The sequence below is a fragment of the Dasypus novemcinctus genome, chromosome 12 (genome assembly GCF_030445035.2).
Source record: "Dasypus novemcinctus isolate mDasNov1 chromosome 12, mDasNov1.1.hap2, whole genome shotgun sequence".
NCBI lineage: Eukaryota > Metazoa > Chordata > Mammalia > Cingulata > Dasypodidae > Dasypus > Dasypus novemcinctus.
In genome coordinates this window covers 92,523,818-92,541,488 of record NC_080684.1, presented here as the reverse complement: position 1 = coordinate 92,541,488, position 17,671 = coordinate 92,523,818, and the positions used below count along the sequence as shown (strand labels likewise).

The following is a 17,671-nucleotide window of genomic DNA, read 5'->3' as shown; positions in this document are numbered from 1 at the left end:
AGACAGATTCCCAGTGCTGCTAACAAGAATGCAAGCGGGCAAAGAAGAACACACCATGAATGGACACAGAGAGCAGACAACGGGGGGGGGGGGGGGAGGAGAGAAATAAATTTAAAAAATAAATAAATCTTTTTAAAAAAAGTATTGACTAATGGTTCAATGTCAGGAAAAAGTTTCAGCAAGTATCCAACTGAAAGAACCAAGTTTTATTGAGCACCTACTAGGTGCCAGACCCTATACTAGTTAGGTCCTTTGACATTCATTAAAATTTCACTTAATCATCATACTAATCCTGCAAGGTAGTTTTATCATATTTAACAGGGAAGCGGACTTGGCCCAGTGGTTAGGCTGTCCGTCTACCACATGGGAGGTCCGCGGTTCAAACCCCGGGCCTCCTTGACCCATGTGCACCTGGTCCACACGCAGTGCTGATGCACGCAAGGAGTGCCGCGCCATGCAGGGGTGCCCCCCGTATAGGGGAGCCCCATGCTCAAGGAGTGCGCCCTGTAAGGAGAGCCGCCCAGCACAAAAGAAAGTGCAGCCTGCCAGGAATGGCACCACACACACGGAGAGTTGATGCAGCAAGATGATGCAACAAAAAGAAACACAGATTCCCATGCTGCTGACAACAACAGAAGCACACAAAAGAAGAATACGCAGCAAATGGACACAAAGAACAGACAACTGGGGCAGGGGGTGGGGGAGAGAAATAAATAAAATAAATCTTTTAAAAAAAACACATTTAACAAATGAGGAAACTGAGGCTCAGAGAAGTTAAATGACTTAAGTAAGGTCAACCTGCTGGAATCAGGTGCAGGAAGAGTATACCAAACTCATGACTGGCATGGAGCTGAGTGGGAATACTTAACAGGCTGGACTGCAGAGTCAGTATTGGAAGATGGAGATGTAGACGAAAACGCGAGAGTTGAACATTAGCAAGATTAAATATAAAATCCTGTTTTGGGATTAAAACACATCAACCACTCAAGTTGAAACCTGGGGATATGTGGATTATTAGGATCTTATGTTTTAAAAAGATATGGAGATATTAACTTTGGACAAAGCTCCACATAGACCACAGAAAAACTAACATTGTATTAAGCTACATTAATAGAAGCAAGACAATTAATAGTCTCTAAGCTCTATTTGGCTAAGAATCATAAATCTTTTGTTCCCTGTTACATCCCTTGCCTCCAGCATCATGTTTGGAAAAAACTATCAGTAATTATCTGGATGTAATAGGCATTCAATACATATCTATAAATACTTAAGTATATTTATTCAATCATTAAGCAAATTTATTGAGCACCTGTTCTTTCCCAAGTGCTGTTACAGATTCTTAAAATATAGCAGTGTCCTTGTGGTGCTTACATTCCAGTAGGATGGTAGGAAATAAAGACAATAAATCAATAAACAAATTGATGGATAATAGCAGGTGGTACTATGGAGAAAAACAAAGCAGGATAAGGTGGGTGGGGAGGGCTGGGGTGGAAGGGGCAACCTCACATGTGGTAGACAGGGAAAACAGCTCTGAGAAGGGGATGGTGGATCAGGGATCTGAAAGAAGTGAGGGTGTTAGCCAGGCAAGCAAGAACAGTAAGTGCAAAGGCCCTGAGGCAGGAATATGCCAGAATGTATGCCAGACTTAGCCAATCTCCACTGGTGATACCACATCTGGAGCATAGTGTCTAATTTTGAACATCACATAATTTATGAGAGTGATTGTCAAATGAGAGCATTACAAGGTAGTAAAGGGTCTAGAACTGGCTTATATTAGGAGTAGTTAAAAAAAAGAGAGAGAGAGAGTGAGAGTGACTTAGGCATACCTGGATAACTCTCTCCAAGTGGTTGAAGAGCAGACGCCAGGCAGAGGGCTGAGACTTAGCCCCATGTGATCAATAATTGGGGCCATTTGTTCATTATTCATTCATTCTAGGTGTAATAATACATAGTAGAACTAGTTAGAGCTTTCCTAAAGAGGAATGAATGACCTTGTTCAGATAGTGAGTTCCCCGCTTTTGGAGGTGTTCAAGCAAATAGTGAGCAATCTACCAAGGACACAGAAGAGGGCTTTCCCATCCCAAGCTGGCTTTGGAAACAGGGGACCTCTGAGTCACTGAGTTCCATTCAGAAGACTCTCAACTGGATCCCAGCCCTCCCCTCTCCAGTTTCTCTCCCTCTCTGTCTGTTTCCCCTCTCCCTCCTTGCAACCAGAGGGAGGTGAGGTGGTTTAAAGAGCGGGAGGGGAGAGAAGTGCCAGAAACTGAAGGGAGATGTGAGGGGGAAGGGGTAGGAGAGCAGAAGGTGGGGGGGGGGGGGTGGAGAAGACATAGAAAGGAGGAAGAGAAAGTCGCCACAGGAAGGGCAGGACAAGTGAAAGAGTCAGGGAGAAGAGGAGGTGAAAGGAGGGACTGGAGAAGGTGCAAGAAGAATGGAGCTACAGAGGAGAGATGAAGGAAGAAGGAAAAAAGAGCAGGAGCGATGACTTTCAAGGTGAAAGGGAGGGCTAAGAGAGAAGGCAGAGGAGTGTGGGAGAGAGGAAGGGAGGAGAGGGAGAGGAAGAAGGGAGAGGGAAGACGGGAAGAGAGAGGTGGGGAGAAAGGCGTGAGCCTGCGGGGTCAGGGAGTTCCCCGTGGCCCCATCAGCACTCCCCGCGCCAGCTAACGGCAATCTTGAATCACAGCTCCTTTAGGGCTTCCTGTTTTCAGCCTTCTTGGTGAACCCTCTGAGGGGTGTCCAGCCAATAAATAAAGCCGAGTGCCAAGACGCCCGCCCCGCAGCACGTTACCCTCCCCGCGGCCGTCCTCAGCGCCCTCTCACCCCGCCTGCCCTTCCTGGCGGGGACCAGCCCGGCGCACCCTCCCGCCCCCTGCTCTGACTTCATCGTGGTGTCCAGGGCCCGTAGGAGAAGCTGGTCATCTCTGAGAGTGGAGAAAACAGCCCAACTGTTGGGGTTTTTTAAAATCACTTGGTAAAAGAAGGCCCCCGAAGCACATTTTCTTTGCCCTTTTCTGAGATCCCTTCTTTTCTCCTCTATTTTCCTGCCCCCTCCCAGGTTACCAGCTGGCCTTTTGTCCAACCTTCTTAAATGCAATCCAACACATACATTTTGTGCATTTACAAAATGCCAGGCGCAGGTGCTACCGTTGTGAACGAGACTCGTTTTCTGTCCCCAAGAAGCTCGCCTTCTAATGCGGAGACAGACAGGGGCGCATGCAGGCGAGTTTTAGAACAGGGAGGCCCTCGGTAAGAAAAAAAATAGAAAATTCCCAGGAGCGGCTGGCCAGGGCCTCTCCCAGAGCCTCGGAAGGACCATGAAAGAGTTACATGTCCACACCTGGAGAGGACAGGATGCGTGATGCCACCCCACCCCACCCCCAAAAGCACCTGGACTAAGCTAGGAGAGGAGGGTTCACAAGAGAGGGCGGGCTGACCGGAATGCAGTAAGTAACTAAACCACTACATCTGCACTTTCTCTCTCTGCTCCCTTTTGTCCACCCCGTGAATGAATCAAATGAACGCATGCAAGTGTGCAGTCAGCAAGTACTGAGTGATAGGGCCAAGTGTGGCCTCCGTCAGGAGGCGCTAAGGTGACGTCAGCAAGGACTGCCTCTCTCACACACGAGACCATGGGGCGTAAGCAGCCCAGGGCTGGGGTGGGGCCTCCTCAGTTTCAAGGACCAGGTTCCTTCCCTCTTGCTGACCCCCCATGCCTGAGATGTTGCCCTCAGCCGCAGAGAGTGCACTGCCACAGCCGCGCCAGCCAGCAGGAGGAGGAGGGCGGAAGACGGAGGTCCCCCCTCCCTTTAAGGGCACATCCTGCTGCTCACACCCCATTGGCCAAAACGTGGTCACATGGCCACACACGGCTGCGGGGAGATGGAGAAGTGTAACAGGTTTCCCGGGTGGCCAGGTGCCACCAGTGTCTGGTGTTTCATGGCTATAGAAGAGGAGAATGGGCTTTAGTGGACACTAGCCATCTCTGAGGTAGCCTGCTATCTAGGAAACCAAGGCACAGAAGTTCTAGACCTTTCCAGAGCCACCCGGTGAAAACCTGAATTAGACAAGCTGTCTCTGCAGGCTCTCCCCCTTTCAGGACCTCCAGTGCCCTCCACGTCCTCCTGCACACTGGCTGAGGAGGAAACCCCAGGACACGACGGCCATTGAAGGCAGTGTAGCCTGAGAAGAAGTTCCCAGAACACTGGGAGGAGAACCAGAGAAGAGTGGTGTGGAAACCAAGTGTCAGCAAGTTCACCAAAGCTACAGAGCACAGAAGACCTCTGTTGCCAAGTTGGTTTCAGTGGTGTGGTGAGGAGGGAAATTAGGAGAGTGGCTTCAGGACTGAGTCGAAACGAGGATGCAGACACATCCAGCAGAGACAGAGAGAATGCTGAGTAAGTTAGAGATTGGAGAGCAGGAAAACTTTGAGATTGGTGATCGTGTTGATCCAGAGGATAAATCATCAATGAGGAGAAAGGGACAGAAATATAGTTTGACTGCTGTTAACAAAAACCAAAATAATAACAGTGGTTTAAATAAGATTAAAGTGTATTTGACAAGTAGATGTGACTCGAGCGGTTGAGTGCCCGCCTCTCACATGGGAGGTCCCAGGTTAAGCTCCTGGTGCCTCATAAAGAAAAAAAAATGAGCAGAGAACACAAACAACGAGCAAATAGATGAGAGAGTCATCTCAGGGTGGGAGGAGGAATTATTTGTCTCTCTTGTAAAGAGTTTGAGCACACACAACGAAAGGTGGCTATGGGGCTCCGTGATGCTGGGGACCCAGGTTCCTTCCTCTCATTCCTCGGCCACCTTCCAGGTGCAGCTGCCATCCTGGGGTCCAGTGCGGCTGCTCCCGCTCATACCACCACGTCCACATCCCAGCCAGTGGAAAGAAGGGAAAGGGAAAGGAATCTTCCATCTTAAGGGCAACACCCAGAAGTTGCCCTCACCACATTCACTCCAGTTTTCCTCTAGATCTAGAGCAATGGAGAGGCTTAGCCTGGGGCAGCAGGAGGCACACAGAGGCCCACGCAGCTGGGAGGAAGAAGTGGGAAGGCTGATGACTTTGGAAACGGAAGGAAAAGAGGGAACTCTTGCCTGGTCACCTTTATTTTCTCAGCGAAGCGAAATGCAGTCGTTGCTGCAAGGGAGGCTGGGGCGCTCGGAATGGAGGAGAGAGAAAAGCTGCCGCCCCTAAGTCTGTGGGCTTCTCTCCTCGTCGCTGATTACTGCTCCCCGTAGGGTGGAAAGGCGGTGCCCTGAGATGGTTAAAGCGAAAGGCGAGCCACACCCAGGGTTCCATCCCCAGCTCCGTGCCCTACAGGCTTGGACAAGTCAAGGAACCTCAGGTCCCCCATTTGTACAGCGGCTGTAGAATGTCCGCCCGCCTGCCCCTTCGGATTGTTTTGGGTTCCCTGGGAGCTGTGAAAGTGCTTTGTAAACTGTGAAGTGGGTGTAGGCGGGGGTGGGCATCGTCATGGGCTTCCTCTCAGGGAGGGTCAGCGGGTGCCCCTGAGGACGTGAGCGCCAACCCCCCTTCCCACCCCGGACGGGTCCTCCCCCACAAGCTGCCCAGCACCCCAAGGGGATCTGGGCTCTGCTCTCCCTGGCCCATCTCCCCGGGGAGCATGACGGGGCGGGGGAGCCCCTGCTGGAAAAGCTGCCCCCCCCCATGGGACGGCACGGCCGGGCGGCTGTCCACAGCGCTCTGAGTTGCTTCTGTTAGCTCCTGAGATTGCCCTTGTGCAGCGTCGGCCCTGCTTCCCTGCGCTTGGCCTTGAAGCCCTGCGGGGACCTCGCTCCGACCCCCGCACAGCCCCATGTTCCTGGTCTCAGCCTCGTGAACAGCGCGAGTTTCTCCCTCGGGCCTTTGGCCCAGCACGTTCACACACACACACCCCACTTCCCACACCATATACACACATAAACTGCACACACCCCACAAACACATCACACGCATGCAAATACACCACACAGGCACATACGCCACACAACGTATGCACACATGGAAACACCACGCATTACACATGCACACCATGCTGCACACAGCACACACACGTAAACTACATGCACAACACACATACACCACTAACACATCACACACAAACACACCATACATGCACATGGATCACACTCCACACACACCACATGAACACTCAGAAAACATACCACACGTGTGTAAACAGTAGGTGCTATATAACACAGCACACCTGTTACCACAAACTACGCACACCTCACACACACGCACATCTCCCGCATATCCCCTACATACCCCGTCCACATGCACAACACACACACACATCCATCTTTCTAACTGGTCAAGCTATCTCCCATGCCACACCCTTGCATTCCGCCCTCTGCACAACTTCCTGAGTGATTTTCTAAAATGCAGGCCACTTTACTTCAGCTCCTCTTCCCTGCTTCCCCCTGTCCCATGGCTTTCCAGAGCCTTCTGACTAAAAGTCTAGCTCCCTCCCAAGGCATTTGAGGCCCTCTGTGATCTGCTTCCCACTGACACACTTCAGCCACACTCCACCTTCCTGGCCCACCAGCAGATGTGAACCACTTGCCCTTCCCCACTGCACCAGGCGGTGCCTCACGCCTGCACCGCTGTACATTCCTGCTCCTGTCCAGAGAGGCCAAGCGTCCTCTTGGTCCATCTGAAAAACACACACACCAAGCCCTGTTCAGACCTCACCTGTTCCATAAAGATTTCCTTGACCCCACCAAATGGACCAGCTCCCTCCCTCCTCTGCTCCTTGTGCAAGTCCCTATGGGACGATGGGTTGACTGAGTCCATCTCCCCTGCTGGAAGGGTGGTCTCCTCAAGGCGAGAAGCCATGCCCTCTTCGTCCCTAGCTGTGGAGCCCTGGGTCCGGGCATTGGGCAGGTGGTCAGGGAATGCTGGCCGGTGGCACTCAGTGCCCTCGTCCTGTCACACAGATCAAAGTGGAAAACCAGCATGACTATCAGGACATCACCAGCGTGGTCGCCATGGCCAAAACCTACGCCACCACCGAGGCCTTCATCGACTCCAAGTACGATATCCGCATTCAGAAAATCGGATCCAACTACAAAGCTTACATGTGAGTCCCTGGGACAGAGGTTGGGGGGACTGGGAGGGAGCGTGGGAGGAGTGGAATGAGAGATACGTGTCCAGCCAGCTTGGCTCCTCCGTCCAAGGGCTGTGACCTCCCTCAGCACGTCATTATTCTCCCTTTGTGTCTCCTCTACTGCCCTTCTCCAATCGGCGTGGCTGACTCTTCTGTTACAGCTTGTTCCAGGGTAGAAATCTGTCTACCCAAGCCAGCGATGTTTTTCCCAGAGGAAGAAAGATGCTTGGCATGTCTGGAGTAATTGCAAGTATGTAGGGGATGTATATCATAGAAGACAAGACTGAGAGAGAAATTTGGGGCCAAATCAAGGAGATCATCGAATGTCATGCTGATGGGTTAGGATTTCCTCTGTGCTCTTCGGAGAGCCATGATCTGGCCTGTATTTTCAAAATGGTGGCTTTGGGGCTGTGGTCTGCAAAGGGTTTCCCTAGAAGCAGAAAGATCAGTTAGGAGGTTACTTCAGATTCTCTGACTGTAAGCAACAGAAACCAAATCTAATATAAGCTTTGTCTGTTTGGGTTTTTAAAGAAATTTATTAAGACTTTGATCAGAAACTTAAAAGCAAAAAGCAGCAGCAGCCAAGCTATTATAAGAGCAATCTCAGAAAGATTAGGGTCTAGAGAAGTCCCAGGAGTCTGGATGGCCAAAACAGGCAATCTTGTGCTCTTCCACTGGGAAGTGAATCCCCCCAAATCATTTTCAGTGCTTGACTCATTCTGCTCACGATTCTGACTCCATTGAGATGACACTGATTGGTTCAACTTCCATCACGTGATGTATGGAAAGTCCCACCAACGTGGCAGGCAATGTGGGCAGGGTCCATTGCCCAGCGGAATTGAAGGCGCTGTGACTGAAGAAAAGGGAATGGATGTCAGGCAGAAAAGTAAACACATATTCACCCCCAGAGATGGCTGGGGTGACGGTTCAGGCAAAGACTGACTTAAACTTGAACTGTAGTTGTAAGGCTGGGAGGGAGTTCTTGAATAGGTAGGAAGCTTCACTCCTTGGAGAGGTCTTGTCTGCTCTGAGACCTTTCTGTCTCTCGTTTTGAAATGTGGTTGTTGGTTCCACATGAAATGAGAAGACCCTAGAGAGCCAACCATTGGCTGGTTCCCATGTATTTATGGCGTAGCAACTGTCCGTGATTCCACATTGGAGGACTTCGGTGGCTGGCTCAGGGCATTTGGGAAGTCTGTGGTGAGCTTCCATGCAAGATCGCTTGTGCTCTAGGCCAGGGGTCAGCAAGCTCTAGTCCACAGGCCAAATCCAGGCACTGCCTGTGTCTGTCGATAAAGTATTATTGAACACAGCCAGACACGGTTATGTGTTGTCTATGACTGCTTTGGCACTACCTGGATTGCCTAGATCAGGAGGGAGCAAACGTATTCTCTAAGTATTTTAGGCTGCGTGGGCCATACAGTTCAATCACAGCTACTCAATTCTGCCATTGCCTGGGCAACTGGAGGAGATGCAAGCAGTTGACCTACAAGGAAATAATGCAAGAAAAAAGGAGCCAGGTCAAGGAACATGCCTGACTTATCTTGTCGATCATAAGCCAGGGCAGAGCGGTCACTGCGCTCAGGTGCCCCCCCGGGTGATAACATCAGCTGCCTCCCTTCCCTCTGAGTTGCACATTCCAGTACAGCAGTCTCAGCGCACATCCGAAGTCCCCACCGTCCATCATGATATCATTTCCTTCTCCCCTCGTTGTGAGAGTTTCCACTGACATTGACAGCACCTTGCCCCAGTTTCTCTCATGAGGATTACCTCATGCCGCATTCCTTATGCTGAGCCTCTCCCTTCTGACAGCTCCAATTCAGTCATTAGTTACAGCATTTCCTGGACCCTGGGTTGGCCCACACCCAGAGGGGCTCAAGGCAGTCCTCAGAATAGATTGTCCTCTCTGCTCATGCCTGCCCCGTGCGTATGCCTTTCTGCTTGTTGTTGTGGCATGTCGTTGTCTCCAGGGCAGACAGAGCCGCAAGGTATAGCCTAACCCACGTACACACACCCATCTACAAGTGTTCCTATGTACATCCATCTACAAGTATCTTAAGCGAAAAAGAAATTCATATTGATGTCTCCAATTTTCACCCATTCTCATGTGATTCCTTTTAGCTCTTTCCCCTTGCTTATTCATAATCTCCCACTCCCAAAGGGGAAAAACCCAGCTGCCACTTCCCACCATCTGTTTACTTCTTTGTTTGATCCCAGGACACTAAAACTACTTCAGTTCAGTATCACTGAACAGAACGGTTTACCTGTAACCTCTGGGAAACAACTTTACCAACCACAGCACAGTTCTTATGTACAGTTCTTTTTGTCTTTAGTCTTATTTCCAAAGGCACTTAGGCCAGCGCCTTTGCCCCATGTTCTTCAATGAGGTTATGTCATACATTTGTAGTATAGGTCAGTTCTTATGTCACAGTCTACACACCATCCCACATTCCGGCACCTATATCACACTCAGGATGACCCACCTATTTCCCGAAACCTGCAATGGGCTCTGCCATGGTTAAGATCATGGAGTTTTTAAGATATGGTTTGTGTCCTGCTTCTGCCATTTATGAATTGTTGCTTTGAACAAGTGATTAAAATTTTCTGGGCCTTGGTTTTCTTATCTACCAAGTGGAGACAATACTTACAATAATAATGCGCATCTTGTTAGGTTTTGTGCAACTACAAGGAGTCAGTGCTTTTAAAGCCCTTGGACCTATGTCTCAGACATAAAAAGCACTCCTTAAATCTCAGCTCCCACTACAGCTCCCCTCTTGCAAGGAACACAATCTGGCTTGTATTCCTGTCATTTCTGTCCCTTGGATCATCTTTTTTTTCTCAACTTCACTTACTGAAAAAAAAATAATAATAGCACCCATTATCCTAAGATATTTTGGGGAATATTTACTTTAACCCACACAATGTCTTGTCAGGAAGATACTATAGTTATTCTTATTTTACCAATGCGGAAATACTCAGAGGAGAGGATACTTGCCCAAAGTTGTACAGCTAGTAAACACTGGAACCAAGATCTAAACCCACATCTCCTGCCTCAAGGCACTCTCTCACCTTCTCTTACACCATGAGATCTCACCATACCAAATCCCACCTGTCTAAACATCTCAGTGGCCACATTCTTGGTCCCATTAAGTTACTGCAGCTACTCCTTTGCTTCCCCAAAACTATTTGTGTATGTTGCTAACCTGACAATGTCTTTACTCTAGTTGTCGGCTCTTCTGCCCTTCTAAGTAGTGAGCAGCCTGAGGATGCAGTCATCTCTACACACTAAAACTAGCCCTGTGCCCAGGACATAGGGTGGCCCAGGGAACATTGACCAAACTGAGTTGAGTTGAGTTGAGCAGAAGTACCCTGAGCTGACATAGAGTTTATCAATGTCACTGCATCCCTTGGCTACTACTGGTTGCCATGTATTCTCAGCAGCAATTCTCAGATTCATTTTATTTTCTCTTTTCGGAGGGCAAGTTTTCATGGCAGTTCCTCTCCCTTGGTTCACCTTCTAATTTCAACCACATGCCTTCCCTTAGCCATAAATCAAATAGCATTGCCTCTGCCTCATTGGTTAAACTCGTTCGGGCTTTGTTGAGTCCAGGTGTGCCCCTGGGCCATAGTTTGTCCAACTTCTATGCCAGCACACACAGTCCATCACCCAGTAGATAATCGCTGGGCACTTACTACATGCTGGGCTGCACAGGTACAGGTTTGTCAAACACATCCCCTGCCCTCAGGGGCTTCCACTCCATCTTTGAACTTGGGACACTAAAGCAGTTACTACAAGTGAGATGAGTGTTGCTAATCCTTAGTGCAGGATTTAGTATAACGCAGCCTCCTCTTCTGGGGAAGGAAGGCAGTCAGGAAGCCACGTTTCAGAGGAAACCAGAAGAACAGTGGGACTCAGGGAGGCAAAGATGGATACAAAGACTGCACTGGGCCAAGAGAAGATTGCATGCGGAGGCCTCAACACAGAAAAGAGCCCGGGGCAGGAGGGTCACTGTGGCTGGAGAGGAAAGAGCGGGGAGCAGGGAAGGGCGGTGAGGCAGGCACTGTCAGAAGGCCTCGGCTCTTCACTGTGGAAAAGTAATCAGTTTACTTCTCTCGATGGATCATTTTTCCTATATTTTGGGATCCTCAACAAATTCAGAATCATTCTTCTCAACAACAGGAAGCCAATGTTTGGGGAATTTCACCTGATGGTGTAGGTATTGTGTGTGTGTGTGTGTGTGTGTGTGTGTGTGTGTGTGATGGTTTGGTTTTAAATTTTCAAAGGTGGCTTAGAAAAAGATACATAAGATAAAAGTGAATAAATAAACCAATCAGCATGAAGGGAAATAAAAGCAGGAAAATAAAGGTGATGACAAAGTGTGTACCTAGGAACACATGCCATTATACGAGCCAGATAGTTGAATCTGAGCCTCCTAACAGCCAAAACAAAGAAGGAAAGCAGATCAATGGCAGGCATCCCTAATGCCTTGGTTGTATTCTTTGTTCTGATACAGGAGAACCTCCATCTCTGGGAACTGGAAGGCTAACACAGGCTCAGCCATGCTAGAGCAGGTGGCCATGACGGAGAGGTAAGAGACAAAGGAAGTATGCGAAGAGGAATCAGCCAGGGAGATGCTGGGTGAGGAATGCAATAAGGAGCCCTGTAAGGACTCTCTGTCCAATGTCTCACCACCCACTTTCCTAGAAACAATCTCCTTCACTTCCCACAGCTCTGCAGGGTCAATATTATAATAACCCCATTTACAGAAGAAAGTTGGGAGAGGGCAAGTAACTTGCCCAGGGTCACAGAGCTGATCAACGACAGAATTGAGAGTAGAACTCTGATGTCTTGAATACAAGACCAGGAGTCTTTCCAGCCATGCAACCTGCTTCAGCAAGTAGCCAGAGCCCTCATAGTCGCTCCTGTGCTCCGAAAGCTGCAGGAAAGCATCCCTACTGGAGCACCAAGGTACAGGAGAGCCCTCTCCTCTCTCGCTGTGCATATGGAGAGGCCGGTGGCCATGCATGTGGCTGGCTCAGTCCCTGGGACTGAGGCCTGCCTCCCTCAGCTCTTTCCGCCTTTAAACTCTGCGGTGCGCCATCCTCTCCTTAGAAAGGGTAAGTCCTCTGCACTTGGGCCAGAAACACAGTGACTTCTGTTGCAAACAAGGAATGGTGGTGAACAGAGAATGGGCTTCAGGGTCAGAAAACTATTTTCAGGAAACATTTGTTGAGTGCCTGCTGCATGCAGGTCATGAAATGCTGAGCACTAAAGCGGCCAAGGTGGAAGGATCCAATCCTTCCCTCTGAGAACTCTGTATCAGTTGCAACTGTCAGAAACACAAAGCAAGTTGGTTTGAGCACAAAGGGGATCTGGTGGCTCATGTCACTGAAAGCTCAGAGGCACAGCTTCAGGTAAGTCTTTAGGCCTCACCCTCTAGCCACCTCTGGGTTCAGCTTTCTTGTTGCCTCACTCTGGCAGGCTCTCTCACACTGGTGGCCCATAGGGTCAAGTCCAGCAGAAAGCAAGCTTCTCTTCCCCAACCATTTCAACCAAAGCCTAGGTTTGAGTCTCGTTCCCTCTGGTTGTCCTGACCTAGGTTATATGCCCAGCCCTGAGCCAATCACTATGGCCCAGAAAGATGCCATGCTGTGATTGGACAGGCCTATGCCATGTCTCCACCCCTGAAGGTCAGAATGGGACCTTCCCACTAAAATAACAATGACTGAAAGATATAATGGTGAGAAGCATGGAGAAGCCTTAAGTGGAAGGGAGAAGGGATGCCATGCAGACTAAAATAACAGGCATTCACTCCAGACTCTGACCAATGAAGCAGATATAGAGACCACTATGGTGCCTACGGTGCAATGCAGCAAAGTTTGGATGAAAGTGAACCCTGGGCATGTCAATGAGAGCTCAGATAAAGAGCACCCAATGAGGACTAGAGAGGGGCGAAGTCAGGGAAGGTTTCGTGAAGGGAGGCTCCACCAGATGCAAATCATGAAGAACTAGTAGGAGACCCTGGCATTCACCCATTCCCTCATTCATTTGTCAACAATGTGTTGAGCACCAACTGGAAGCCACTTATTGAGGGAGGCCCTGGGGATACAGTGTCAGACAAGATGGAAATAGTCCCGGCCCTCATGGAACTTCCAGTTGAGGGGTTCTAAGCTGAGGAAGGAGCATGAAGCAATGTTGGTGGCTCTGCTACTTCCTAGCTGTGTGACTTTGAGTAAGTTAACTAACTTACCTGAGCTTCTTCAGCTGTAAAATGGAGACAGTAATACCCAAGTCAGAGTGTTATTGTGAGGGTCAATGAGAGAAGGATGTGCAGAGGTTAAGCTAGTTCTGGCTCATGGCAGAGAGGCCATAAATGTTGCCATCTCTCCCCTCCCATTAACCCCAGGTGGCAATTCCATCTGCAACCTGGGAGCTCACCTGTGCCATCTGGTCTCATGAGTGTTTGCTCATTACCTGGCACAACTGAATCATCTGGTGTGACAGTTTGAATTTGGTATATCCAAGAACAAGAGATTATGTTTTGAACTAATCCATTCCTGTGGGTGTGAGAACCTTTGATTTTATTAGATTTGGTTAAGGAGACTTGATTAGATCACTTTTGATTGGATCACATCAGTGAGGGGTGATGTAGGTTGGGTCTCTGCCCTTTTGCTGGGTGTTATATAAACGGAGAACACACAGAGAAAAGGAAGCCACGTTCTGACCCTGCCATGTGAAGAGGACTTAAGGATTGCTAGCAACTGACGCTGAGGCACAAAGCCCCCAAGAGGCTGGGCCCACAGAGCAGCTCAAGGCCTCGTGACGAGCTATATCCCTGCTTGCCCTCAGCTGGGCTTAGGGAGAAAGTGGAGCAGCCAAGGATGAGAAAGGAAGTCTGGAAAGAGACAAGCCATATGCCTGAATACCCACAGCTAAATTCCTGGAGAGGGTGAGCCTTGGGGGGAAGTCAGGAACCTCAGCAGAGATCAGCTGCCATCTTGCCTTACCATGTGGCAAGACCATAGCTGACTTGTGTGAGAGTATCTCTGATGGTACCTTGATCTGGATGTTTCCACAGGCTTGGAACTGTAAGCTTTTACCCTAATACATTTCCCGTTATAAAAGTCAACCCATTTCTGGTATTTTGCAAGGACAGCCGTTAGCCAATTAAGACATCTGGTCTGGAGCAGTCGTGTCCCTGCCCAGAAGGAGTTCACGGGACAGTCATGGCCCTTTCCTCCAGGGCGTTTCCTGAGTGTGAGCCCTACCCTTCCCCAGCACCTCACGAGCCAGTCACGGACGTGCCCACCAGGCCACCATATCTCCCAGACGAGCTCAGTCCCAGACGCCTGAGGTGTCCCTGCGGAGCCTGCCGTGGGAATAGGACTGCCCGTGCCTGAACGTCACCTTCCCGTCGGCAATGTGTCCCCAGGGCCTCCCTCAACAGAGCTTCCAGCTGGTGCTCAACAAATTACTGACAAAACAATGAAGGAGTGGGTGAATGCCAGCACCGCCTACTTGTTCTGTAAGACTTGAATCTGGTGGGCAGCACTCCAGGGCCCGGACAGAGTGTCCCAGTACCATCCCCAGAGGGTCGCAATTCCTGGGGTCTGTAGGCAGGCCCTGAGCCTGACCTTTTCCTCTACCTGGCTCACCTGCTTACCAGGTAGTCCGACCCCAGGGCAAAACCAGTGAAGTGACCTGGTTGGCTCTCTTCCCACCCGGCTGGAGAGGGCGTGACCCCCGTTCTCCAGCCTCCCCACTCTGCTCCAACCTTAAAGTCCCTTCCTTGCCCTGGGTTGTCTGTGCTCCAATGGGTTGCAACCAGAAGGTGCCGCAGAAGCTTGTGGGTTGAAAACAACCCCTGGAAACTAGTTGCCTCTGGACCTAGTTCCAGGCTTCTGTCTTCCATTGAGAAGAAACCCATTTATGAGTGTGTCTCAGGGCACGGTACTCCCTGAGCTGGGGCACCCCACAAGTCAACCATTGGTGACCATGAAAAGCCCAGGGTCCCCTTAGAGCTCCAGGGACCTGGAGACTTCCCCAAATGTGGCTGCATCACAGAATCGCGTGGGAAGCTTTTAAAAATTATGGATTAATCTAACAGAGAGTGGGGGCCCACATCTGGCTGCTTATTCTTGTGTTTGTTGACTTAACTGTCCAGGTGATCCTGGGGCACACCCAGATTCAGATCTAGGTCTCCCCCTTTTACAGATAAGGAAAATGAGGCTGCAAGAGGGAAGGCTCACTCAAAGTTTTTCAGGAAATCAGATTAGAAAGAACCTAGGTCCCTGGTCCCCTGGGCCACGAAGCTTTCAGAATGAGAGGAAGGCGGCTTTCTCGGACTCTGGAATCCAACATGATCTGGGTTTGGAAGTTAGTACAGTCACTTACTAACCGTTCTGAGGCTGTTTCCTCAACAGTAAAATGAGTTAAAACCTTCCCAATAGAGTCGCAGAGATTAGAGGAAATGAGCAGTAAAACCCGGTGCAGAGTGCCTGGCACATAGTAGGAGCACGAGGGGCCTGAGTTTCCTGCCTCTTCACTTCCATTATCTCACGTGCTCCTGGACTTGGACAGCGCTGCTGCGTGATCCTGGCTCTAGTACCGTCTTGCTGCGTGATTCGGGCAAGCCGCTCTCCCTCTCTGGGCCTCCAGTGGACATCAGTGGCTAAGACAATTGGTTCTAAGGCCACTTCCAGCCTTGAACTCTCCTAAGACCTCAGGGCCGGCGTGCCCCACGTGACCCTGGAGAGCGACTAGAGAAGCAGGAACGTTGACACCAAGTCTCGCGACTCCCCAGCCCAGGCAGCCCCAGGGAAGCCCAGTGCCAGCGGGGAAGATTTCTCAGAGACAGCCGCCCCCTTGTCGCAGGGTCGGGGCCCAGCGTCGAGATCGTTCCCCTGCAAAGCAAACTGGCCTTGCAGGCCTCAAGTGGCCAGAAAGCGAACAAAAGCAGCCGGGTCCTGCCAGGCCGCCCTGCCCCGGGCCTGAGGGAGAATGCCCCCTTTGTCCCCCGCTGGCTCTTGTCTGGCCCGGGTTCTGGGGCTGGAGGGGGGCCTGCGAGGGCCTGCTGGAGCCTGCAAGCAGCTTTCCCAAGGGAAAAGGGCTGCAGGGGTCTGGGATGGTCCCCTTGGGGGAGGGCAGGCGCCCTCTCCTGGGAACTGCGCGAGGGGGGGTGGGGGTCGGGGCTTCCCCCACCTCTCCTTCCCTCTCCCCTCCTCCTTCCCTCTCCCCTCCCTCCTGGGCCCCTCGCTGGCTCCCCTTCTGTTCTCTCTCCCCCTCTGTCTCCCCCATGCCGTGTCTCTACCTCCTTTTCGCCCTACTCCACCCCCATCTCTCTCGCCTCTGACTCTCTCTCACCGTATCTCTGTCTCTTGCTGCCTTTTGTCTCTCACCGTCTTGCTGACTCTCCGAGGGGTGTGCGCCACCGTCTCCGCCTCTCTTGTAGTGGGCCTCTGTGTCTGCCTCCCCCTCCCTCTCCTTCCCCTTCCCTGCCTGCCCCACTCCGGGCTCACCGTCCGTCTGTCCGTCCCTCCAGGTACAGGCTGTGGGTGGACAGCTGCTCGGAAATGTTCGGCGGCCTGGACATCTGCGCAGTCAAGGCCGTCCACAGCAAGGACGGCCGAGATTACATCATTGAGGTGAGGAGGGAGCGGCAGGTCCTCCCGGCCCCGCCTTGCAGTGCGCCTTTCCACTCTTTCCTTCTGGGACTTTCACCTCAAACCACAGCCAAGGGACAGTGCTGACAGCAGGCCAAGACAAGTGAGGAGAGCTCTGCGGCTGCCCTCTCCCCCGGGCGTGGGCGGCTAATGGGAAGCACATGGCTGGGGTGACCGCAGAGCCAGCCCGCTCCGGGCCCTCGTGTTTGCCCCGCTCCCTGGGGAACCACGCCGTGGCGGGACCCGGGGACACCACGGGTGGGCGGCCCTGCCCTTCTACCCCAGCCGTGCCAGGAAGGCGCTTGTGCCCGGGGAGGGGCCGCCCCGCAGGAACGGGGCCGGGGTTCCCAGGATGTTCAGTCTCTTGAACGCTCCCCAGAAAGGCCACGGAACTCCCTGGGGATGAGGCGCATCTGTATTTGCAGATCCAGTCCTCCCTCGGGAAACCGCTCTCCCCTCAGGCCCAGGCATCGCCTCCCCTCTGGCTGCCCCCGTATCTGAAAACCCCCATTCCCCCCTGTCTCAGGAGCCACAGGGAAGGGCCGGGAACAGAGCAACTGGCCTCGCACACCTGCTCCGGGGCCAGGTCCAGCTGCTCCCTGGAGGGGCCAGTCCCCGCCCCCCTGAGAGGAACCCCGGGAATTTCAGAGCACGGGTGAGCCCAGGGCCACCCTGCCTGGGTCCCGGGTCTCCTGAGACCCCCGCCTGGCCCGCCCTTCTCTGCACCTCCTCACGGAGACCACCAGGCACGAACCCCACTTCCGTACAGACTCACTCACTCGCTCATTCACTATTGAGCCCCAGCTCTAGGCCCCAGACCTCGAGCTGGGTGGTGAGGGAACAGCAGTGGGCACTACAGCAGGGACCCTGCCTCCTGGAACTTCTACTCCAGA

General features: G+C 51.6%; 1 protein-coding gene and 1 long non-coding RNA gene across 4 annotated transcripts in view; one reads left to right on the top strand and one right to left on the bottom strand.

Annotated features, from left to right (window-relative positions):
- SYN3 (synapsin III) overlaps positions 1-17,671 on the top strand; it is a 540,064-nt gene that overhangs the window by 505,088 nt on the left and 17,305 nt on the right. For all 3 annotated transcript variants that reach the window (XM_058308679.1, XM_058308680.1, XM_058308681.1), the window contains 3 exons: positions 6,946-7,088; positions 11,630-11,704; positions 16,658-16,760. In XM_058308679.1, the coding sequence (XP_058164662.1) occupies positions 6,946-7,088; positions 11,630-11,704; positions 16,658-16,760 (321 nt within the window). The remainder of the gene's footprint in view (positions 1-6,945; positions 7,089-11,629; positions 11,705-16,657; positions 16,761-17,671) is intronic.
- Positions 7,632-16,737, bottom strand: LOC111761221 (uncharacterized). The gene is made up of 2 exons (XR_009188345.2): positions 16,635-16,737; positions 7,632-8,601 (listed from the first exon to the last, which is right to left on the bottom strand). It is a non-coding gene; the product is annotated as an uncharacterized lncRNA (long non-coding RNA).